Source organism: Rhamphochromis sp. 'chilingali' (assembly GCF_963969265.1).
Source record: "Rhamphochromis sp. 'chilingali' genome assembly, chromosome: 6".
NCBI classification, from domain to species: domain Eukaryota; kingdom Metazoa; phylum Chordata; class Actinopteri; order Cichliformes; family Cichlidae; genus Rhamphochromis; species Rhamphochromis sp. 'chilingali'.
The window spans coordinates 29,113,181-29,138,484 of NC_137933.1; the positions used below are offsets into that span (position 1 = coordinate 29,113,181).

Consider the following 25,304-nt stretch of genomic DNA (forward strand, 5'->3'; position numbering starts at 1 on the left):
TAAAAGGTAGACTTCTTTTAGTGAATTTATCTGAGACACGGTTAAGGGTTTTGCGGAGTGTTTAGTGTAAAATTATATGCGAATGACAGTGAATCTCAAAAATGCAGTAATTTTTTGGAGCCTAATGTCGTTTTTTATTCTAACCTCTAGAACAGGGCTGCCCAATCCCAGTCCTCGAGAGCTACTATCCTGCAGCTTTTAGATGCATCCCTACTCCAACACAGCTGAATCAAATGGTTTGATTACCTCTTCAGCATGCCATCATGTTTGGCAAAGGCCTGATAACAAGCCATTCATTTGATTCGGGTGTGTGGGAAGAAGGATGCATCTAAAAGCTGCAGGACGGTAGCTCTCGAGGACCGGGATTGGGCACCCCTGCTCTAGAACCAGCATACATATTCTTGAGAAAATGTAATTTTGACTATGTCCTAGTGACCAATTGCAGCACCATGTCGTGAAAACTGACGTTAATAATCAAAGTAATGTGATTCATTGAGATGTCAAACGTTGATATTGTTGGTGAATTAAAGAGTCTTGAAGCATCAAATAAATAGCAGTACCTATAATAGATATGCATCTACTTGCTTTTTGTGTTTTCGTTGGCACAGTCATTGGTCCACTAAATTCTTCCTAATACAGGAGAGACGATTTTTCGTGCTCAACTGAATCCATTTTCTCAACCGTTTTATCCTGTTTCATAATTTTCTTTCCCTTGAGGTCTGATTCTCTCAAAAGCGGGTAAAAACTTTGAGGCGAAAGGGGGTTAGTTGAGGTAAAAACCATTCAGTCTCTTCCTTGTTCACTTTGCATGGCTGTACCATTGGAGTATTTTCTTTATCACCACGATTCTATTTTTTTTTAGTGTAAATTTGGGTTGTTTGTTTTTTTTCTTTGAAACTTCAGAGATGATTCATTGGTTGTCGAAATGTTTACAAGGCTGACTAATTATTTAATCGCTAGCTAGGAGAAAGAGAGAACGAGGGGGAAAAAATTCCCATCTAAACATTTTGAACCATTTTCTTTTTTTTCAGGGGAGCTCATTGTGTGACAAATAACTTTTGCAAAAAAAAATCCCCACAGCTTTACTGTTGTCCGCTCCTAATAATAATAATAATAATAATAATAATAATAATAATAATAATACAGTAACAGAGCAATGGTATCTTGTTGCTTTTGAAGAAAAAGATACATGAATTAGGGTTTAAAAAAAAAAAAAAAGGCAAGCGCTCGCAGTCGGACTGTACCATTGTTGAGGAGAGAGGGGGAGGGGGGACCTTTCCACGCGGAGGATCAGAGGTGATGACACGCGCGATCAGTCCCGCTGTAGTCTCTCGCACCGGAGACATGGTAACACAACACCAGATCAGCTTGCAGGCTTTTCTTGAAGAGTAGTTGCTCGATTTTTCTCGCTGAATCGTAGAGGTAAGTGCGCCCAGTAGCCAGTTCATTTTTTGGTGTAATTTCTGTAGGCATGACACATCTTTTTGGGTTTCTTGCTGATGAAAAACATTCTCTGCCAGCTCGGTTGTAGATGATGTTGTAGTGATCACTGCGAGCAGAGTGGGTATGAGCTGTGGCGCTGTGTCTTGACTGTTTGCTTGAAACCCCCGTGGTGTATGTGCCTTTAACCTTTTACGTTTGTATTTATTTAATAGTGAGGGACAGCTGTCTATGTAACATAGGATTTAGGTTGGCAGCGGAAGAACATATATATATATATATATATATATAGTATATACATTGGGTGAATGTGCAGTAGTAGCAGCAAGCAGGTGAATTCTGTACATTAATATGAATAGACATCTGACTATTTTACAGGATTAGTTATGTTTGCTAGTGCAGATAGTTTGTTAGTTTGTCCCCATCTCCTACTGTACCAACGTAATGAAAAAGTTTCTCATAAGGTCAGTTTGACTAATTAAATAAAGTTTAATTTGGGCTGCAGTTTGTAAGATGAACTAATAATGATGCCTACTTGTTGAGACATTTATACTCCTGTTATGTTACTTTGTTTATTATCTATGTAGATGTGTCAACAGATCATGTGTTGTCTTGAAAATTGCCTATTTTTCTCTTCTATTAGGTCCTTAAACACAGTGGTTACAGCCTGTACATCAATCTTTTTGTGTCATGAAAATTTATTTCATGTTAGGTGTAATGTGTAGCTAAACTCAATTTTTGATACAGAGTAAATAACACAAATAATATTTGGGTAATGAGACCCTTTTTAGTCACGTTGTAAGCCATCCTGCAGCTAAACTGTTTTACATCGTAAGGTGCAGGTTCATACTGATTTTGGATGCATGTAGACAACACAAGTTTCCCTGGAGTCATGCATGATAGAGAGAACAGAAGAAACAAAAACTGCTGAAGGACGCTGAGTGAGATAGCGAAGCAGCAGGCGTAGCAGACACTGAAAATTCAGGGAGTTGGAGCTTTGTAGTCCCTTCCAGCTATTTATTTTTGTGCACAAACTCCAACAGATGTATTGTGTACTGTATGTTGTCAGATGCAATGTTGTGTTTTATTATAAAATTGATGTACATGTAGGCATGCTCAGAAAGAAACATCAGTGAAAAATCGCTGATTTTCAGTGATTGGATATCTTTGTGTTGGCAAAGGCGAGTGGTTGGCTGAGTGGCTTCCCAGTGCAATGTGTGGATGGCTGCTTGAATGGCTGGCTGAAGAGTTGCCTGACCAGTTGGCCAGTTGGCTCCCTTACCATCGATTCAGTGTCAGCTGAGCAAAGTGTGAATGAAAGCATTTACTGTGGGTCAGTGGTCAGTTATGGACCTATCAAAAGGTCCGCTTGTGTGTTTTTGTGTGTGTATTATTGACTTCCCCTTACATATGTGGCAGGCTTTGGCTCAGTGCTCACAGAGCATCTGCAAAGCTGGAGGCTTTTTTTTCTTTTCCATTTCTGCTGTTTGGTGCCGAAAGACATGCTGTACTGACCAGCTGACCGTGCTCGACATTCCTTTGCCTTATCGTCTTATCTCTCTCACACAGTCACATGCACAATTAGCTGAATATATGTATATGACCAACAGTGTTAACAGGATCATTAACAGGAACTGTTATGTAATGGTATCGTATGTGTTTGGCTATGTCTTACTTCTAGGAACACTTTTTTTTTTTAAATCCATGAGGTAAATAATTAAATATAAAGCTGAGGACATGTTTCAAGGTTAGGTTCCAGTTAGGCAATTAAAAGTTGAATTTAGAGTTAGTCTTCAGAAAGGTAATGTAAATTAATATAATGTCCTCTGAAGTCAAAGATTTATGGCTGTATATTTGCGGTGTGTGGAGACTGCAACCCTTCATGTCTGACTGAACATAAAGAAAGAAAAGCTACTGCATGTGTTTGTGTGTGGCTGGTATGTGTGCCTGGCCAACGGAGAAAGAGCCTGGGGTTCTTATCTGACCTCCCCGGGATGACCTTTCACCCCTCAAGACAAGCCTTTTGTGTCAGCTGAGCTAGAGCCTATGAGAGAGCATGCGCGAGTGCCTACATGTGCGTGTGTGTGTGACTGTGCATGTTTGTGCATATGTGTATAAGAAGTATAAGCCACATCAAAGCCTTAGCTAAACATTGTTATCTAAACCCCCCTTTGACCTCACGGTCATGAGACGTCTCTCAATCAAATTCATCCATGCCCTCAAAAGTCAGCATGTGCATGAAAGTTTGCATATATTAGCAAGTAGGGACTCACGAGATGTGTGCTGTGTGTTGTTGTTGTTGTTGTTTTTCATTAAAAAAAGAAAATAAACAAATCGAGCTCATCTTCTTCATTTGTTATTTAAAGGCAGCTACATCCATTTATTTAAAAGTGTTGAAGTTCTCAATATAAATGTACTGGTGGCAAAGTGCAGTGTGTGGATTGCGTGGTGCTCAGAGCTTTGGGAGGATCCTAACTGCAGGTTTGTATGTGTGAGGTGCTGTGTTTGAAGCCAGCAGTGGGAACAGGGTCCAAGAGGTCATAAACCACCACAATAGTGCCTCTCTCCCCAGGGTGAAACAGAGGCAGAAAGAGAAGAAGGGAAGGGTGGTGGGGGGTGGTGGTGACTTGAAAGGATCTCCCACTTCCATGCCAAGGAGAGAGGAAGGTGGGGGAGATGGGAGGAGAAAAGATCAACAAAGCTTCCTTAAAAGTTTTAGTTCAGAGATAATTTCTGTCATCTCGGCTGCATGTCTTCCTTCATGTGTAAGTGATCTCTGTTTTGCTTGGAACATGTAGTAAAAAGAATTAATTTAGGACCTATAACAGTAAGAGTACAGAAGTAATATAATAGAATGTAACTGAATAAATAGCACTAGACTATTTATCCTTTACCTAGGTATTTTACACTCATACTCGAGTACATTTCAGAAACAGCTTCAAAGATGAGGTTTCCTCATCCCATTAAGAAATGTATTTATTCCTTTTTATATAGAAACTACTATAAACTCCCTTTTGCAACTGTAAACTGCATTGTCACAAAATCGTGACAACAAAATGTTTCTGAGCTAATAAAAAGGGGACTGTTTAGAGATATTTGGTACTCTTTTTACAAACATTCAATGATCTTCTAGCATGTGATGCATTGCTATACTGAAAAGTATGCAGCTTGATCAAAAGTGGCTGAAACAAAAGCATCTACAACAGTAAAATGCATTAATGCTGCAGTAATGTTCCTGCTAATTCTTAGCAAGATTTTGCATTGTGTTGGCACTTTTACTTAAGTAAAGAATCTGCATCATGTCTTCCTCCTTAGTTGTGCAGCTAGAGATTAAAGATGAGGGCATTTTTATTGAACAATACAAGTCCCAGAAGAAGATTACTGTCAGTGCTTTGTATGCTTTGAGAGTGTCCCATAACAATATGTGAAGAAAATCTCTCTTTGAAGTGATAGCACAAGGAACCACTTTTTATTAACAAGTAGCTACAAAACCACACCACACAGCTCAAGGGAAAGCCAATTCTGTTTCCTTAGATTGACAGCATTTGCCTATTTGAAGTTTAGGATTTTGGTTAAGATTCAGTAAAAGGTGGAGTACACCTCTCTGCTTTAATCTGCTTTCCCTTCCATTTCCCTCCCCACAGTCTCTTTCTGTGGTTGTAAAAAGATCAGACTGCGCTTTGGTAGAAGGTGTGATTACTTCCTCTCAGTCCCGACTGTGTTATGACAGGGCTTTTTGTCTTCTGCTCTCTACAAGACGGTGCAAGGCATTAAAAGCCAGCTCTGCTTCTTTACATATGAAAGTGTGGAAGCAGAAGGTTGACTGGTAAGGTATGTGTATGGGAAATGTGAGAGAGAGGACGTGTGTCTCTTTCCAACAAGTGTTTCAAGATGAGAAAATAAAACTGAAATCAAGAGAAGACTTGTCCCAGTAATAGATAGATAGATAGATGTTTAGGGAAAAGTTTAACCAGGTTTAACTTTTGTAAAGATATTAAACTCTTTAAAGGTCAGTTAAGTAAATGAATACAGCAGTTTTTATTATAAATGGCAGTTCATGTCAGTTTAAGTTAAAGACGATTTGTTTAAGCTGAAATTACAGAAAACTGAGACCGAAAACTAACATCTGTTACTCATTAATCCATATACCACGATATTTAAAACTGGATGTCATATTTTGGCTTTTAAAGATTTTGTACATGAGCCTCATGGTTTAGAGAACCATAGTGTAAGGTACTTACTCAGCTTTAAGGCTGTAATCTGACATGCAAGCCTTTAAAAAGAAATTAATCTACCCTTCAGGTTTCTGACTATTTGGTTCGTGTACCCAGGTTTGCCAGTCAGTAATGTGCAGCTTGTGTGGGTCTGTGCTTGTAGCAGCTAGTATATGAGCACTCAGAGGTTTGGAGGAGGGGGATTAAGTTGGTTTTTACTGTTCAGCCTTGTTTTTTTCTTGTTTTTTTTTTTTCTCCCCCTGTGTTGAATCAGTTTGTTCTCTCTGCAGCACATTTGGTTCTGACAGAAGTCTTTTATGAAAATACTCAGTGTTTTATTACATTTTGTATTATTATGTAATTGACTTTTTTTTTAAAAAAAAAAAAGAAAAACAGACTCATCTGTTTTAGAGTAGAGAAGCGAAACGAAGCAGGGAGAGAGCGGAGAGAGAGCGAGAGAGAGATGCACTAGAGCAGAAAGGAGAAAAACAGAGGGAGGGAGTAGCGTCTAGGTCAGGGTGCCCTGACACTGTCAGAGCAGCTGATTTTATATCATGCTGTCTGGACAGATTCCATCCACCAGTAACCACTGTTTAGACGTGTGTGCACATGTGTGTGTGTGTGTGTGTTTCTCCCTGTGCTTCTTTGTGACTAGATGTGTTTCTGTGTGTGTGTGTGTGTGTGTGTGTGTGTGTGTGTGTGTGTGTGTGTGTGTGTGTGTGTGTGTGTGTGTGTGTGTGTGTGTGTGTGTGCTACTTCAAAATCAATTCTACCTTAAAAGGAGGCCTTTTAACTATTTATGATAAATAAGACTTTAATGTCACCTTTGTAGGCTTTGTGTGTGCTTGAAACATGCACCTGGACCAAAGATAAAAAAAATATAACATACCGGTAGCTATTTTTTAAGAAGTCCTGAAATCCTCTTCCTCTGAAATCATCTTCCATAGAAACCACAAACATCACAGAACTTCTATGTGGTCTTTTTCCCATCTTGCAGTTTCTTTTTCTAAAGTAACTAAAAAAAATACCATTAGCATGGACAAATTGTCCTGTACTGTCCATCACAAGATAAGGTCACTTTGTTTTTACAGGACATCAATGGGGAACTCTTATGCAGGCCAGCTGCGGACCACACGTTTTGAGGAGGTCCTCCATAACTCCATTGAGGCTTCACTGAGGTCGGACACGATAATACCCCGACCTGTCTTCTCACAGTTATACCTTGAGACAGAGCAGCCACTGGCACGTGACGGTGGGTTTTATGGATGGTCATGAGAAATGATATTTTGAACAACACAAGGGTTTGATGACTTTCTGATGTTCAGCTGAATCTCAGTTTCTTTAGTTTTTATTTTCCTGTCACATTTTTTATGCTGAAAATGTAAAGATTTTGGTTGTGCTTCAAACATGCTAAACAGATGAAGATGGCTCAGAGTCTAATAGTCCTCCGATACCCTACCAGATGAAGCCCCCACCTGAGGGATGCTGCACCACTGACGGTTTGTATACATACACATAAACACCATATAAAACCAATAAACATACACTCTCAGGAATACATGTGCAAGATAGTGACTATAAATAGGATTCGGAGCTGGAACAGTGACAAGGAGATGTACCTTTTAGGCGTTACGTCCTCTGTGAATGCGTTGTACATGATGGGTGAAGTAATGGAGAAAAAATCAGGATTTGTACCTACTCTTGAGTTGAGCTGTCTTCTGTGTCTCATTTTGTATTCACTCTTTAATAAAAATAAATACAATAAAAATGTACTACTCATTAATTAATTTTCTTGACCACTTATCCAATTAAGGGATGTGTGTGTGCAGAATCTGTTCCAGCTGTCATCGGATGAAGCGCAGGTTACACCCTGGACTGTCAATCACAAGGCACACTGCCCTTTCATTTACTGAAAAGCACTTTTCTGTCCTGATTTTCCACTCCACAGGCTTTTGTCAAGCAGGCAAGGACCTTCGCTTGTCCTCCCTTGCTTCTGATCCCTTGGATGTACCCCCTGGGTTCATGTTGGTTGGAGTAAAGTCTCCTTCTCTTCCTGAGAACCTGCTGGTCTGTGCTGTGGACCGCCGCTTCCTGCCAGACGAACGGGGTCGTTACGCACTGTTGGGTGAGGGAGAAGACTGAAACAGGAAATTGTTGTTAACAAAAAATCAGCTGAAAGAGGAAAATAAAGAGTGCATTTGTGCCATTCAGTTGTGTGAATGTAGGGATACGCAAAAAATACTTTTTATTTTCTATACTTTTTATTGTAATAATTTTTTTTCATTTTGGTACCCCCAACAGGTTTCTCAGGGAACTGTATGGGCTGTGGAGAGAAAGGTTTCCGCTATTTCACAGAGTTCTCCAATCACATTAACCTGAAGCTCAACACCCAGCCCAAGAAACAGAAGCACTTGAAGTACTATCTGTACCGAAACAGCCAGGGCTTGCTCGTCAGAGGAGCTCCCATCTGTTGGAGGGGAAATGGTAAGAGGTGCACACATGTTAATGTAGTCAGACAGTTAAGTTGACTTCCTGATTGTAGCACAAACACCGATTTATTCAATTGTAGTGACTAAACACTGTAGGTCACAGATGTGCATAAACGTCTTTTTTCAAGAAACATTTGTCTTTGATCAGATTTAGATTCAGCAATTACTGGTGTCCATCTTCTGCATTAAATAGGATTCACATAAAGAAAAACATAAAGCACGGGGCAGAACCTAGATCTGCCTTGAAATATAGTTTACCATTTTCCAGCAGTTTATAGATGAGCCCTATCCCCTCTTAAACATAAGTGCTCAGAATAAAAAGTGGACTGTTAAAAGCATCATGATGCAGTAAAGATAAAAGGTGCTCTCTGCTGTTTTAATTTGTGGTCTTTTGTATTTATTTTTAAACAGGTAGTAGTCCATTGAATAAAATAAATTGCTCTTGATATGTTTTTGTTTTTTTTGTTTTTTTTACTACTCCGCTCAAATTAAAGACAGGGAATGAAAAACATTGCCACTAAATGATGGTTTCATTGACAGATTAATTAACTTTATGAGAAGGTCTCAAGGTCTGATTTTATTTTGAAAATCCTTCTCTGTATATTTCAGTTAGCATTGTTAGGACAAAAAAAACAAAACACCCAATGCTTGTTTTAGTGTAAACAATGACCAAACTCTCACAGCTAATGCTGTAGCTTAGTCATGTACATATACAGCATTGTGTTTTTTTTATTTTTTATTCATTTAACATCCAAAAGCAAATCATATTCAAAATAATTATCCATTGTGTAGAATCTTTGGCTCATGTAAGAAATCTCTTAATGCTCGTTTTCAAAGCACGAAGGAGTGTTGATATTAAGAAGTGTGGAATATATATGTTGTGCTCATGGATGAAGCTCTTTTCCTATTTGCTTATTGTTTAATAATAAACCAAACTAGGTTAAACCCAGTGACGGAAGTTCATGTGTTTGGCTGGTTAAGTAAGTTATCGTCATCGTTCCCCACAAACGTCTCCAGGACCGTCGCGTTTTTACTCGATACTGTTTTTAATCTTTTCTGCTACATGGTTTTCTGATGCGCTTGTAACTCTCACTGACTGCTTATTAGTATGCCTTCCTCCCTGAGCCCAGTTTTAAGAAGGATGCCATTATTATTATGCCGTCTGGATAACTTTGCTGAACTTTCAGACCATGACTGGAACACTTTGTCTTCCCATGAACCTCGCACACCTGCACATTGATGCATACACACATTTAAAGCTAGCCGTTACAGCAGCTTGTTGCTGCGTTTCTGTCTCAGTGGTGATATTTTTTTCCATATCAGATGGCAGGATGAGACAGTTGGGACCCACCCTCTCAGAAGGCCAATCGACACCAGATGAACAGCCGCCAAATCAAGCATTGAGCCAGCCATCAGGTAACAAACAATACAGAGATAAGCTCCAGGAAAGACAAGTTGATTCTTGGGTTCCTTTTTGGTTTTTTGTCATCATTTTTTGTTTGTATTAAAAAAGATTTAATTGAATCATTTTCAGGGTGCAAGTCTTATTTAAACACAAGGCTGCTCAGGGTTATTGGCACGTCAAAAATTTGTAAACAGACAATCTGTATTTTGCTTAAATGAGCAAAAGTGAAGAGTGAATGCAATTATTACAGAAATAGTTTCAATGAAAAGTTTCATTCATTACTGTTGATTATTTTGACTCAACTTTGTTGTTTGTCTCTGCTAATGGCAGCTTCACATACGGAGGCACAAACAGCTGACGTCTCCCACACTCTGATAAATGACAACCAGGCTGTTCCCTCCAACACTCAGCCACCTTTAAATCAGTCAGGGCCTGGAAGACCCTCAGCTACAGGTACACTGTGCACTCCGGTGACTTCTGCAGTTTATTCCAGTTGGTTTAAAGGCTTACAGATGATATTTTGTTTAAAGGGGTTTTGGTTATGCTACAAATCTAATATCTCATAAAGTAGTTGCATACACAGCTTATGTAATGTGTTGCAGAATTTTTTTAATTTGCTGTTTTAACCTGATCTCTTGGCTTCTGTGTGCATGTAAACACAGTGAGTTTTGTGTCTATTGTCACTGACCCCCTCCCAAGGGTCCTCTCACCTCTCAAAGCAGAGCTCCTGCCTCCATTAGTCAAAACACTGTGTGTGAGTGTGTGTGTGTGTGTGTGTGTGTGTGTTATAACACCCCTGCTATACAGACGCCAGCCAGCTGCATTGTCTGCAGAGGGATGTCTTTTGTTTTCCCTGCTTTCATTTGCCAGCACTTCAGGCACTAAATTTCTACATCCCCTTTTTCTGTCTGTCTTTCTCCCGCCCTCTGCTTCAGTCTGTCACCTCTATAAACCAAGGTTGTAAAATACCCCGTCTCATCTTCTTTTTCCTGCTTTCTCTCTTATTGAAAAGCTTCCTTCCTGTCAGTGTTGTTTTTTCATGGTCCTTTTAACAAGTGGGCCTTTTATGTGTCCCCCATATTACAGTATTACAACAGAAACTGAAGAGGAAAAGACAGGTTGATGCATGACTAAGATGCAATTCTTTTTTCTTTTCTTTTTTTTGTTGGATTAACCAAAATCACAGATGTTCTGTTGGTTTGTTGACCAAGATTACTCGATGTTTTACAGAAAATCAATCCTAAAACAACCTGAGTTGTAGAAAAAAATCTAATTTAACAAATTAACTGTCAAAACATGCAGGAGAAGTAGAGTTTGCGCATCTGGAAAAAATGAGAAATGGTGCAATTTAAAGATTTAAATCTAATTATATTCCAGTTGAGTGTGTCAAGCTCAATAAGCTTTTTCTTTTTCTTTTTATTCATCTTTCAGGGGTACATGTAAATACTGGGCCTCCCAAAAAGAGGCACAAGGGCTGGTCACCTGAATCGTCTACCAGCAGTCTGCCTGAGAGCACAGCGAAAACGCCACCATCTTCATTGGCCTCATCAACTTTATCAGTGTCCTCTGTCGCCACCAACGGCTCCAGAGCAGGTACAATCAGGAAAAAAAGACTATATTTTACTTCTACTATGACTCTATAAACATATCAACAAGACAGTTGTGTGTTGTATGATCTTCTTGTGTGTTTTTCTGTCTAAATATTTGTATTTTCCTTCTGTATGCAGAGACTACAGCCCAACAGGGTTCATCACAGTGGATCTCAACACCGCTTTCTCCTCCAGAGGTGCCAGTAATAGTTCCGGATCAGCTGCTGCAAACCTGCAGACTGCAACCTGTCATTTTCAAAGGTTAGAAATTTGAGTGAGAGCTACTCTACCTTACTAAGGCTGGAATTGTGCTCACACTTGGTCAACTGTGGATGCCATGAATGTGTGGTAGTTCCTATATTATTTATTTTAGTCTGCCTGGATAAAATGATATGCTGGTGTCCTTGTAGTGTAGGTACTGCAGTGTCACAATAAACTGGAGGACATGCAATCAATGTCACTCAGACCCAAGCAGGTCCTCGCGGACTCATGGATTAGGAATGTGTTGCACTTGAGTAAGAGAACATGCTGTTAGGTTTCACAAGATTATTTGGATTTGTGACAGTCCACATCCAGCTTGTATTTCATCATAATTTTCCATTCAGCTGAACTCAGCTTTTCTTACGGGTGAGTTTTTTTTAGTCAAAGGCTAGTTTAGCTTGCCCTCCTCGTGGATCAGAGCCCAGCCAACACCTGATGGTGTTGGTCAGCCTCCCCTCCACCCTTTTAGCCCCTTTCTGTTTTCTGTAAACTTAACTTTGTGTTTTCACTAAATTTTCCTAACCTATCTGCCCTTCACCACGCCAGCCAACATCTTACCACCTGTTGTGTTTTTTAAATATTTGGTTCCTTCCGTCACAGTATTTCCATCCAAGTCTTCCAGTCTGCCAAAAAGTAAGACTGAGGTTGTGAGTTAAGTATGATGAATCAACAGCTGGAGCCTTCTTGTGGGTGCTGGAGCAGTAAATTAGTTGAAATAACAGGCGGTGATGCAGGACAACACCAGTATTGACATGCCCGAGGTAGAGGTGAGAGAGTCTGCTATGTAAATAGATAAATTGGTCCAGTTTAGTCTGTGTGAGGCCAAAGAGTACGAGGTGCCTGCCTAAACCAGCTTACAGACTTCACTGTGTTAACTGAAGAAAAATACAAATACATAGGTCACCTATGTCTCTTTTTTCCTTTTTTCTTGCATTCAGTTTTTGCCTTTTCTGCACCAACAACTTTATTCATTTGCATTTGTCTGTTAATGTATTACTTCAGAAAATGCTTACTTTTTTACATACATACAAGCCTTTAAGACATAAAGACTCATAAGACCTTTATTTTACTAATTATAAATTATTACAAAACTGAGGTTATTGTACTCGACCCTAAAAATCTTTCTTCATGCATTCATTACTTCTGTGTAGGGCTATTGTAATTCATGATTATCAGGTTGCTCTAAAAACACCCTGAAACATCTTCAGTTGATCCAGATACCCTCTCTACTTTTAAGATGAGTCTTAAAACTTTCCTTTTTGATAAAACTTATAGTTGTGACCCTGAACCATCCCTTAGTTATGCTGCAATAAGCTTTGGGTACTGGGGGACTTCCCAGCACTTCACTCATCATAAACCCTCTTTGTGTTTATACACCACTACTGTATTAAACCATTCAGAGATTATACTCTGGCTCTGTCTTTTGTCCTGTCTCTGTCTGAGCTCTTCTCTGGACAGCTGCCCCTCCCTGAGACTTTTTCTGCTGGAGTTTACTTCCTGTTAAAAAGGAGTTTTTCCTTCCTGTGATTGCTCATAGGGGGATTTGTTTTTGAAGTTTCTTTCTAATATTGTTGGGTTTTTCACTACAATATCAAGCAACCTGAGACAACTGTTGTGAATTGTATCTAAATAAAACTGAATTACATTTTTTCCATCCTATTTCCAGCTGAGTTTCATTCTCCCTCATTCCCCGTTATGTCTATATTTTTCTTTATTTTATCTGTGCACTGCTTTTAATGTGTGCAGGTCATGGCCCTCTTCCTCAGCTGACTGGCAATGTAAGTGATGTACTTGTCAGTTCTCTACTTCAGAGCTGTTATCTGAGCTCACAAACACTACCCAGAGTCTACCAGCACTATGGGCCGTCACCCATTCAACCACTGTCCACTGAGATGCAGATTCTGCTCACTGTCTATTACCTTGTTCAGCTTGGTAAGTATGCAATCTTTATTTCAGAAACACGCTGTTGTAGTAAACAGTTCATCAAAACTGTGGCTTTTTTACTTGCTAAACTGTTTTAAATGAATAAATGTTAAGTTTTGTTTCTCACCTCTATTTCCAAGGGTCTGACCAGGTGCCTCTGGTTGAGGACTTGGAACAAATATTCATGAGATCCTGGAGGGAGTCCCACCTCAGTGAGATCAGACAGTACCAGCAACCTCAAACAACTGGAACCCCAGGGAGGCACTATGGCATAGAGGTCAGATGCTGCAAGAAATAAAATAAAAAATAAAAAATTTTTTATACATCTATATTTGAATTTAGGAGACTTTAAGGTACATATCTACAGGGCTTTTTAAACACTTCATAACACCACAGCTTTCTTTTCAGCTGTTTAGTACAGTGAAGCAAATATTAATAACTTTTTCATGCAAAATATTTGAGAAAAAAGAGAGAAAACATAATGACAATAAATTAACAAAGTTTTCGTCTTACTCTGTCTCCAGATCCCCCCTGTATTGCCTGGGCTCCCCCAGTATCTGTCTTTGCCCTCACAAAGCCCACAACCCTTGACCCCCAGCCAGCTTCCCTGGCTTGCCCAGCTGGCTGCATCATCTTATGGTGAGGGCGTGGTAGTGTTGGGGAAGGATGTAGGATCTTTGACTCAAGGCCTCCACCTAACTTTCAGCAGGTTAATGGAAGGACGGCTTGAAAACACCAACTATGTGGTCATCATTGTCACTGCTCCAGGACAGGAAACACAGTCCTGTGTGGTAGTTACAGGTGGGATCTGTATTTTTAATGTATGCCTTTTATACTGTATGTGAAAAATGTGGTCTTTATCGTCTTTGTGTATTTTATTGTATTGTATTGTATTGTAGGTAAGCACCAGTGTCGTGCCTTGGCAGAGAGTATGTTCTCTCCCAGTCAGGGTCTGAAAGAAATTGCCCATCAGCTCTCCACTGGTGTTGCACAAGAACTCATCCACTACTGCAATTCCCTCGGACAAGGTGTGTCTCTCTATCTGTGACCTGTTGCTCTGTTTTAGTGATTGTTTCCTAACTTGTTGTGCGGCTTTATGTTTTGCAGATGGTGATATAGATTCCCTTCTGGACAATGCCATTCTGGACAGCAGTGAGCCATCTCCTTTATGTAGCTGCCAAGAATCAGCTGAGGAGAGGAGTAATAAAAGTCCCATAGTCACACACAGTCCAAAGGACTCACATGCACACCTTTCAAAAGACAGCCCAAAAGACACAGCTTCAGGTCCCAAAGACACCTGTTCAGGTAAAGCACACATGACTTAGTGGATACAGTAAGTGGATACATCAGAGTCAAGTGACATGGCCTAAAATTTGTTTTTGTATTTGTGTAGAATACTCTGTTGATTGCCGAGAGGTGCGTCCCATCCAGCTGGCAGTGGCTAGAAAGCTGTTGTCCCATGTTTGTGCTATAGCCGACTCCAGCACACAGAACCTGGACCTTGGCTCCTTTGACAGGGTCAGCTTCCTCATCCTTGTACCGCCCTCTGAGGTTACATTTCAGCAGACTATTCTCCACCTCTGGAGTTCTGGTTAGTCACATAAGTCTTTTGCCAGCAATCGTGTTCATGGTTCTTCATTAATCAAAAGAATCTGAATTAATGTGTTTATTCCTATATATATTGTGTTTTCCTCTGTATTTGTCAGGTGTTCTGCAGGAGCTTGGCAGTTTAGACCAGGCATGTGTTTCTCACAGAGAGGCTGAACGTTATGTGGTCAAGATGGACCACAGCGCTCAGGCACGTATTGACAGCCTGATCCGGGAAGCACACAGTAACTCGTACACACTTTACATCCTGGTCCACGACCATGCCCACTGGGATATTAGCAGGTTTGTGTGCAAAGTAAAAAGAAAAATGTAATGATTATTGTTTTCAGTTGTCATTGTTTTAACAGTATCAGAACTGGTACAACAAGAGCAAATCGAGTGTGTTTACTCAGTCTCTTTGGATCTCTTCCCTTTTGTCCCTCTTTAACACTCTCAGTGCAACCTACAGCAGCTCAGATAGTGGTTTGGGTCTTGTGGACCAACTGTTAAACTCCCGACAAGTCAGAGATACTACAAACATCCTGATTCTGCACGTCACTTCGTTTCCCTTTGCTCTTCAGACACAATGCACCCGCATCAGTCCCTACAACGAGATCCACTGGCCGTCTGCATTTAGTAATGTAAGATTTAATTTTCTATGTGATTGGTACTCTCTTTTAGTGTAACATTTTTAGACTAGCAATGCCTATATGTTCACACAAGTGGCTAAATCTGTTGGCTGTGTGTATACAGGATGTGGACCTGTATCATGAGAGGACACGGTACTTTGGTGTGTCAGAGCTTTTGGAGTCGACTCATTCAGGGAACAGCCTGCCTCTGATGCGTTATGATTCCTCATTTGAAAGCATGGCAGCTACCTTGGAAGAAAGGTTGTGCACTCACATGTGTTAAATCAACATAAACACTGTATGATTAAAAAAGGAGTTTTAAAATGATATCAAGAACACAGCAAGAAGGCTTTATGATCTTTCTGTCTCTGATTTCCAGGTTTCCAAAGCTGCACAGTGCTGTGATCCGGACCACAGTTTTGATCCAGCAGTACTGTGTTGCTCTGATGGCTGTGTCTGGAAGGTTCAACCGTTCCCACAATCTCCAAAAACACACTTCAGTGGAGACCATGGAAATTGTACAGTCACTGGTCAATGCTGCACAGCAGTGTCCGGCCCATCATGGTCACATGGTACTAGTGCGAATCCCCTCTTTGGCTCTGGCAGCGTGGGCCCACCAACGGCTGTCCAGAGTGAGGAAGCAGCTGGGTTTGGAGGAGAATTTCGAAATCATACTGGGGAATCCCAAGCAAGCTCTGAGTATTGGACAGTCCTTTACAGATCAGATCAAGGTGGGGTAGTAATTCTTCAGAAATATGTTATATATGATTTCACCTGCAGAGAACTACAAAAGATTCTCAGATACTTTGAAAGCTGCATGTAGTCTGATTTGTCCTTCTGTTTCATGTAGAAATGGTTGAAGATCCAGGATGCTGACTGGGTTCCTTGTACCTACTTGGAGCTAGAAGCCCTCCCTTGCATCCTGATCCTTTCAGGGGCTGAGCCATTAGGAGAGTCACTTCCCAGGTATGCTTACTTGAATTTTATTCATCCCTTCCTGATTTTTCACATGACAGTATTTACCTTTGTTCTAGTGTTAGTGTTACTTTCTGTTTTGGCCTTAACAGATTAAAAAGGTATAACCCCACATTTTCTTGCATCACAGTCAAAAAAGCTGTCATAGTTGTAATTTTGAGTTTAAACAAAGGGGTCGTTCTTTCAACAGGTCCCTAAAGTACTGTGACCTTCGAGTGATAAGCTGCTCATACCTGCAGCGTACCACGCTTGAACAAGAGTTGGGACTGGCTGCTTATCTAGTGAAGAAAGAGTCACGACCACCACAAAACCTTGGATCAGGAAGTGACCTGCTCGAAAGCGATGCTGAAAAACTCAGTAGTACTGACAATGAAGAGGAGGAAGGACAAGATAATGGTAAGATTTCACAAAAACTATATTTCATATCTAAAGAGATAGATAAACTCATTTTGTTTGGGAAAATGATAAATGCTTCTTTTTTTTTTTTTTTAAAGAAAACATGCTATATATTTTCTTCTTCCTGGTATTTTCAGGGGAGCCCAGCCAGCCACTCCAGGCATGCCCAGATAGTGGAGCTCTGGATCTTAACCCTGCTCAAAGCGCCACCTCTCCAAATGTTGAGAAGGTGGCCTTGGATGCCCCACAGTCTTCCTCACAGTCACAGACTCATCTTCAGCCACAGTGCTCCTCTCAGTCTTTTCCATGTCCCCAAACTGCACCAGAATCCCAAACGCAACCTTATGCTCCATGTTATTCGCAGTCTCAGCAGATCTCCCAGCTGCAGTCCCAGACTCAAATTCAGCTGTTATCTCAAACAAATTCTCAACCTTACCTTCAAATGCCCCCACAACAACCGTTACTTTCCCAGATGCAAATACGCTCTAAATCAACATCATCGGGCTCGTCCTCTCCGCGAGCCTCCTCGCCTTATCCGAGCTGCTCCTGGGCACGGGGAGCGAGTCGGCCACCTTCTGTGCTCCTGCCTCGTGCCCTCTACAACGTCATCACTGCAAGTGACAGCAGCGGGCTTCCACGATGTACTTCATTCCTGCCACACATGTCTGTTGCATGGGCAAGCAGTTTCAGGTAGGGGACATATACAACAATTTATAACACATATGTGCGTATATTTCCATGTTTTTCATATGAACATTGAGCATATAGAAAGTGAAAGAGTCTAAAAAATATTCCACAGTAATATTTTGTGAGTCAAAATATATACAACCAATCTTGTATTTTGTGTGCAGGCCTTTACTGAGTAAAATGATGACATGTACAGAGCAGTCACTTTATTATCGTCAGTGGACGGTCCCTCGCTCGTACCACATGGACAGCAGCAATCGCACAGAAGGCCGAAGTGACAACTTCCACCCTCGCAGGTTGCTGCTCAGTGGCCCCCCACAGGTGATTTCTGTTTTTATTCGTTTTATTCAAACTCGAGCATATGTTGTACTTTATATTCACATTATTTTATCTTTGTTGTTTTCCGACATCAGGTGGGTAAGACAGGAGCATACCTGCACTTCCTGGGCATTCTGTCGCGCATGCTGATCAGACTGATGGAGGTGGATATCTACGATGAAGAAGACATCAACTGCAGTCAGTGCATTTCCTGTAGCTTTCACCAGTTTTTAGATTCTTATGTTACTGTTTTTGCCGCTGCTTGGATCATAAAATCATATCTGTCAGTATTTATTAAGTAATCAGTACAGATTGTACATAAACCTGTTTTCAATGTATTCATTTGTAAATGTTTTGTATCTTCAGATTCCCAGACAGAGGAAGTGCAGTACCATCCAGCCAGTGCTCCCTGGCCCAACCCAGAGATTGCGAGGACGATGCCTTTCGACTACACCATCCACGACTCCAAATATGATGACATCAGCACCATATACTGCCCTGGATATAAACCGAACTCTGAAGGTAAGTAAAGCTGGAAAAAACTTGATCTATTTATCAATATATTAACACAAAGCCAAAACTATATGTGCATAGTATGAATATTACCTGTAGCTGTGCTACCTGTTACTTTTGTATTTTGTTTTTTGGTCCTTATCTGCCTTTGGTTGTTTGTTCTCCAGGAAATCCTGTGCGACAGGAAGATGTGTACCTACGTCGGCGGACAGCTAGGATAAAGTTGTCTAAGTATGCAGCCTACAACACATATCATCACTGCGAACAGTGTCATCAATACCTGGGCTTCAACTCTAGATACCAGGTCAGGACAGTACATGCAAGCAGACAGAGTTAAAAAATCGCACTCAAACTGTCTTTGACATGTGAACATGACAGTTGTCTCTACTCATAATTTAGATGTGCGAGTCAACACTGCATGCTTTCACATTCACTCATCTACTGCTTGGGGAAGAGATCCAGCTCTACTTCATCATCCCAAAGTCTAAAGAGCAATACTTCAGCTTCAGCCAACCCGGAGGCCAACTGGAGAGCATGCGGCTGCCGCTCACTTCTGACTGGGTGTGTTCTTGATCATTTAACTTGATCATTGAAAATAAATGTTCCCCTTTCTGTTCACCTCACATCAAGAAAAAGGTGGTAATTATAATAGAGAAGTAGAATTTAGAAGAAGAAGTTTTGTGTGTCAAGATTTAAAAGGAATTCTTTGCCTTATCTGCTTCCATGAACATTTTCATCCGCTGTTTTTGTTGACTATTTCTGTGAACAGATTTGTGGGGTTTGCCACAGTGCAACACCCAGGTGGTTCCACTAGGTGGTGCAATTAGCTTAGCAATTGCTAAAATTGTCCCACCAGCCCAGCAGTTCTTATTTGTTTTCACAAAATTATGCAAACAAAAGATTCGGGTTTGAGAAAGTATTGTTTGAAATTACAAGATTTGTTTCTTGCATCAGTCAGAAATGCTCTGATCTGTGACTATTTCCTGGACTTTAAATAGAGTTTAAATTCAACATAATCTATATATTTTTTTAATAAAATCCTGGGGTATCCTGAGGACGCTGTTAGTATAGCCTGCATGCATTATTTTAATTTATTTTTCCACATAGTAATACAGAATTTTATTAATGAAATTCACGTTAAAAATAACAATTTTCTTTTTATTAGCATTATTTTTATTTTATTTATTTTCCCCCTTCTTTCCCAGAGCCCAGACTGCATCAAGAGTCCAATCTTCACCCCAACCACCGGCCGTCACGAGCACGGTCTGTTTAACCTGTACCACGCCATGGATGGAGCCTCTCATCTGCATATCCTGGTGGTCAAAGAATATGAGATGGCCGTCTACAAAAAGTACTGGCCCAACCACATCATGCTGGTGCTGCCCACTGTCTTCAATGGTGCTGGAATAGGTATTTTACTCATGTTAGTAATAAGTAAACTGTTATCCATAGTCTTCCATAATCTGGAGGGTCGACAGTTAGTTTACCCCCAATAAATGGGAGGATTTTATCCTGGATGATGAAGCCCATGCTGTGTAAAATCTATGATGCAGATCAATCAACTGTGGGGACTTCTTATGGAATAAGGCTGTAGTCAAAAGTATCTTCTTCATCACCATTTTGGTGGACTTATTCTTATATAGCTGCTTTCTACTCAGCTTGAGCACTTAAAGCACTTTATGCGACTTGCCTCATTCACCCATTGACACAGCTTCACACAAGCCCTTTTTTCTAGGCCTAAGTGCTCTTAATCTATAGCATTCATACGGATGCATGGCGAGCAACTTGGGGTTGCTATCTTACCCAAGAATACCTTAGCATGCAGACTGGAGCAGCCAGGGATTGAACCACCAAGCCTCCAAGTATTCTCAGCGACAGTCAACCCAAGTTTTAAAGTTTTTTTAACCAACTCGCAGGTGCTGCTCACTTCCTGATTAAAGAGCTTTCCTATCACAACTTGGAGCTGGAACGCAGCCGACGTTTGGAGGGAGGGGGTCCAGCAGGTGATGTCTGGCCTTTCATCATCCTGGCTGATGACTCCTGTGTTATGTGGAACACAGTAGACCTAGAAGCACGCAAGTACATAGTGACAGATTATTTACAACATAATTCATTGTATGAGTTAAAGGACTTGTTGTTTGTTGTTTTATTTTCTGGTTTGATTTAACACAACCAGTGTTTGATTTCTGTTTTACTTAGTGGCCCACTAGAGCACGCTGTGTCACTGAAACAGGTGCTACAGCACATGGAGGCCTGTCCAGACCTATCTTACTATGGTCTATGTGGCATCAGGAAGTGGAGCAGCCGTGCGCTGACAGGTCAGTGGTGACCATAGCAGTAGCGATGCACCGACTGCAATATTTTCTTTTTTCTGATTTTTTTTCCTATGACCAGCTGATACTGATTTTTGGCAATTTCTTTTTTTTTTTTTCTAAGCGCTATAACTGATATTATATACATGCAAAAATCAATTTTTCTTCATTGAAAAATATTCTTTTCATAATAAATAATTAAACTTTATAATATCTGCCAATTTGCAGTACATTACAGGTTCTTGGTCTCTCTTAAACAACTGAAAATAAAGTAAAAAGAGAAGAAGGGGTAAAGGTCAATGGGTGCACCCAACTTTACTTGATGTATTTTACCTCACCAAAAGCAGGTGTAGCAGATTGTTTATAAGAAAACAAATCACAGTTGCTTCCATTATTTCCCCGCATTTTTCTAACTTAATCCGGCAAACAAACTTACTGATCAGAGATTATTTTTTTCACATAAAAAAGCAACTATTTAAAATAAGTTGTTTGTGCCTTCAAATAATATTTATGGTAACTTTTTTTCCCTTTGTATTAAACCAGGTAATGTACTGCGGGAACCCTTCTCTCGAGGTCATCTTCATGACTTCTTCCTCCTCAATGTTGACCGGAGTCAGAATGTCCAGTATGACCAGAACCGCTTCACCTGTCATGACGTCGATTTCACTCTGAGGCTGCACAGTGCCGGGCTGCTTGTCTGCAGGTTCAACAACTTCAGTGTCATGAAGAAGCAGATCGCCATTGGAGGATACAGAACATTTATTATCAAGACAAAGGTATCGTCCACAGTCAGCAAAATCAAAACATAAACTAGCAATCATAAACTGGGCAACAGATAGTCATTGATATTTTTTTCCTTGTCATTCTGCAATTACATAAAAAAAAAAACCTATTACTTTCACAAGCTATTGTTAATAAGCAAAGAATTTTGTCTCCAGATGACAGATGTTCCCACCTCTGTGAGCCCCTCACAGTACATCTGTGCCCCAGACAGTAAGCACCTTTTCTTGGCTACACCAGCTCAGCTCCTTCTGGAAAAATATCTCCAGCACAACAGCCATAAACTGTTTCCACTCAGCACCAAGAACTACACGCACCCTGTACTGTCTGTGGACTGCTACCTTAACCTGGGACCTGAGGTATACAGACACACACACTCCACATCTACACATACATGTAGACATGGTTTTAAAAAGAAATTACACAAATAAGAAATTCTAATATCATAATATCTAATATTATATTTCAACATACACTTCATAAAGACTCTAATCTTCTTGCTTCCTGTAGGTGACTGTGTGTTTTGTGAGTTCCAGACCTCATTCTGTGAACATCAGTACAGCAGGGTTGCTGTTCAGCGGCCTCCTCCTTTGTTTTGCAGACTCCTTTGTGACTCCCGGGTTCCTCAAGAAGTTCACCTTCCTTAAAGGTGCAGCAGCAGACCAAATGTAGACAATAAGCATGTCTGTTACAGGTGACTCATTTAAGAAGAAGTCAAAGCAGTGTGCAGTGTAGAATTTGGAGCGGATTGATATCATTCTGAATATCAGACCAGCAATCTTCTTCACTTCTACTTAAGTAAACAAATACCAGTAAAGCTAGAACAGTTATAATTTACATTAAGTCCCACAAAATAAGAGCAAATTAGTCAGTAGTTATCACTTTATATTGATCAAAGAAAAAAAGGGAATAAAGATCAGGAAAGTACTTCAAAAAGGTGAAGCCATGCTCTCGTTGTTGTAATTATCTCTTGCTCTGTGTCACTGTTGTTAAAGAGTGTCGCTCTCCCTCCTGTCTGCTTGCTTTAGGTGCAACTCTGTGTGTCATCAGCGCAGATCGTAGCTCGCTGAGGGAGACGGTGGGCAGGTTGGAGCTGGAAGAAGAGTGGAGGTTTAGGCTCAGTGATGAGTTCCAGACTGCCAATGCCAAAGAGGACCGGCCGCTCTTCTTCCTGACTGGAAAACACATATAACTGAAGCAGATGTGCACTTTTGGCTTGTCGTAGACAGGACTGAAATTACTAATTGTCAAACAGAACAAAAACAGGAAAGGGATTTTTTTTTTTTTTGTTCTGTTTTTTTTTTTTTTTAAGCTTTATGTGCTGCTCCATGAAATAGGTTAATGTTCGTGTTTTGGAAATACATTTATGTTCTCAGCGAGATATACTGATTGTCTGAGATGTCTGGGGACTGTACGTGCACAGGAAAGAGGCATTTTTATCCTTGAAACAAAGTTGCTAGGCTCCGTAACTCACAGTGCTACTTTTGATTTTTGTGATATCTGTTTGCAGATTCAGTTGTTTAGAATTACTCAGTGTTTAGATTTCTTTGCAGGTGCAGGCAACACGGAGAGCTTTAAGGAACGTGGAGGCAATCATTTGTGTGACATGGTAGCTGGCTTCTGTCGATATTTTTGTAGGGTTATTTTTGTAGATGCTTGTTTTGCATGTATGTTCTTACATGTCAAATATTTTCAATTATATTTCATCAGATTGTTATCATGTAAAAAATAAATTTGTTTCAGTGTGTGCAAGAATAAGAATTCTGAGCTGTTTATATCAGATGCAGGGCATTTTTTGTGCTCCAGAAGGCTGTGTGATTATTTTGTTTGTACGTGTATAAGAAACATTAATTGACTGTATTTTGTATGTACAATTTTGTATGCTTTTAACTGTATAAATGTACAGACATTTTAAATAACTTGTGTTTGTTTAAATGTAAAACCTGAGACATCATAAAGGCTCACTCTATACAAAAAGCAAACTTTAATAGCTACATTATGTCTATTACTGGTCCAGTGCATACTTTAAGTACAAAGATTTTATAGCCTATCTAGGTAACATTTCAGTCCTATATAATTTTGCTGTCATGTGGTGTCAGATCAGCACCTGAAGCAGCAGGATAGTACAGCAGCAGTGGATGCTCTCAGATTTCCTCCCAAGTACTCCATTCCCAGAAAACGCTTGTTGATAAATTTAGTCCAAAACACTTGCTGCCCAAGCATTAGCAGCTCAGTCAAAACAACAGTACACATTACAGTCTAAGGACTCATCCAGATACACTAAGAACTGCTTTTTCACTGTCATGAAGATAGTTTTTTCATACCAGAAGACAGTTTTCATAAAATATAGCTTTAAATAAATCAGTAACTACTACACAGCTTTTTGACATATCGACCATCTAAAAGGACTGAACTGCTTCTTTGTTGATTTTTTTTTTTGTCTGTTACATGTAAGGAATATTTCCTGATTTCCTGCCAGATTTCTGGAGACTCCTTGAAGAACATTTCATTAAGAAGCAGCCATTTATGACATGGAAGAGGAAGACTTCACCAGCCACAGTGAGGATGAAAGCCCCAATGGCAGCTGGTCCTGGGTAACAGAACTAAATATATACTGCACGGATGCATGAGGCAGGCAGAATAACATAAGTTCAGGCTTGTACTATAAACTTAATTGACATTAAATCAATAAAATAAAAAGGAACCCAAAACACTACAACCAGTGAGGAAATAGGTCTGGAGTGTCCACATATGGGACAGAAATTGCTAGTATAATCAAATGTAAAGACAGAAAGATTTCAGAGGGACTATAGAAAATTGCTAAAAGAGGAGCACTGTGTGCAGATGGAGGAAGTGTAGGATGTGTATACTTTACACAGCATTTTCTGCATGTCTGCTGGTTTTGTAGTTAGAGTTGATGAACTCTTATCTGTGTGCAGTCAAATCACGTGTTGGATTAACAGCTGATATCTCCACACATTACCTCAAGCCCACATGTGTTATAAAGGTATATAACACATCAGTCAGTGATGCTGTTCCACAGCAGTGCTTTGACCCCACATTTTTCTTTTGCACCTTTAACATCTTCCTGAACTTGATCTATAGTTAGTTGTTATTGGTATTGATTGTTATTGATTGCCCAGAAACTCTCTACGGTGGTTTGCAAGGGAAGGGCAAGATTCATTCAAATATAGACGCAGTTTGGAATATAGAATTTCAAAAGCAATCAGTGTTTCATGCACATGCTGCTCCAACATGCTGTACGTTAGTGTTGTTTATACAGGATTGGCAGCAGTGGCTTTAACCATTCACGTCTGGCCTTGGAATCCACTCTAATCAGATTTCTCTAAAGCCCTGTAGCACGCACTGCAGTACTGCAGTGGGGACAGACTCAGCAGGTCTGTAGTGTGTGGCCCAGGCAGCTTTACCATTGGCTCAACCAGGCCAACCCCCCCAAACACCACCCCCATCTCCGTGGTGATGAAAAGATTGCATTGTGGCCCAAAGGGGGAGTGCCTGTGAGAGATCAGGCAACCCCTGCCTCAGGAAACGACCCACCTCCCTCCAGTCGTTTGCAAGCACTCTCACGTGTCTGATATGTAGTAACACTGCAAGGCAATCACTGGAGCAATTGAAAGCTTACTGGCCAGCAACCACCCACCCCCACACGCACACACATGCACTGTAAACACACTGAGATGAAACACTTAGCATGTACATACATGCACAGTCACATATAGTTTGAGGCTGAACAAGGCAAATATTAACCTGCACACATATGCACGA

General features: G+C 40.4%; 1 protein-coding gene across 4 annotated transcripts; it reads left to right on the forward strand.

The window, feature by feature from the left end:
• Window positions 1–1,269: 1,269 nt before the first annotated feature.
• greb1 (growth regulating estrogen receptor binding 1) lies at window positions 1,270–22,711 on the forward strand. Of its 4 annotated transcripts, none has more exons than XM_080885452.1 (34): window positions 1,270–1,422; window positions 6,746–6,906; window positions 7,073–7,153; window positions 7,603–7,779; window positions 7,956–8,138; window positions 9,467–9,559; window positions 9,879–10,001; window positions 10,980–11,141; window positions 11,276–11,398; window positions 13,145–13,330; window positions 13,462–13,598; window positions 13,846–14,122; window positions 14,221–14,349; window positions 14,429–14,626; window positions 14,715–14,912; window positions 15,028–15,211; window positions 15,366–15,549; window positions 15,662–15,798; window positions 15,917–16,268; window positions 16,388–16,503; window positions 16,703–16,908; window positions 17,046–17,598; window positions 17,760–17,916; window positions 18,009–18,111; window positions 18,280–18,435; window positions 18,594–18,730; window positions 18,826–18,987; window positions 19,632–19,836; window positions 20,343–20,505; window positions 20,626–20,744; window positions 21,282–21,514; window positions 21,677–21,877; window positions 22,029–22,212; window positions 22,547–22,711. In XM_080885452.1, exons 2-33 carry the CDS (start codon window positions 6,753–6,755, stop codon window positions 22,188–22,190), a joined length of 5,751 nt encoding a protein of 1,916 aa, XP_080741578.1. In that variant the 5' UTR covers window positions 1,270–1,422; window positions 6,746–6,752; the 3' UTR covers window positions 22,191–22,212; window positions 22,547–22,711. The 4 variants fall into 4 exon arrangements, with proteins under 4 accessions (XP_080741578.1, XP_080741576.1, XP_080741579.1 ...); XM_080885450.1 differs by having other exon boundaries at window positions 22,029–22,167; XM_080885451.1 differs by lacking the exon at window positions 1,270–1,422 and adding an exon at window positions 4,078–4,205 and having other exon boundaries at window positions 22,029–22,167.
• Window positions 22,712–25,304: the final 2,593 nt, after the last annotated feature.

Coding starts and splice junctions, on each gene's coding strand:
- greb1 (XM_080885450.1), top strand. CDS start 6,753: ATGGGGAACTCTTATGCAGGCCAGCTGCGGACCACACGTTTTGAGGAG. Junction 7,154..7,602: donor GGGATGCTGCACCACTGACG/GTTTGTATACAT, acceptor TCCACTCCACAG/GCTTTTGTCAAGCAGGCAAG. Junction 14,913..15,027: donor TCTCCACCTCTGGAGTTCTG/GTTAGTCACATA, acceptor TGTATTTGTCAG/GTGTTCTGCAGGAGCTTGGC.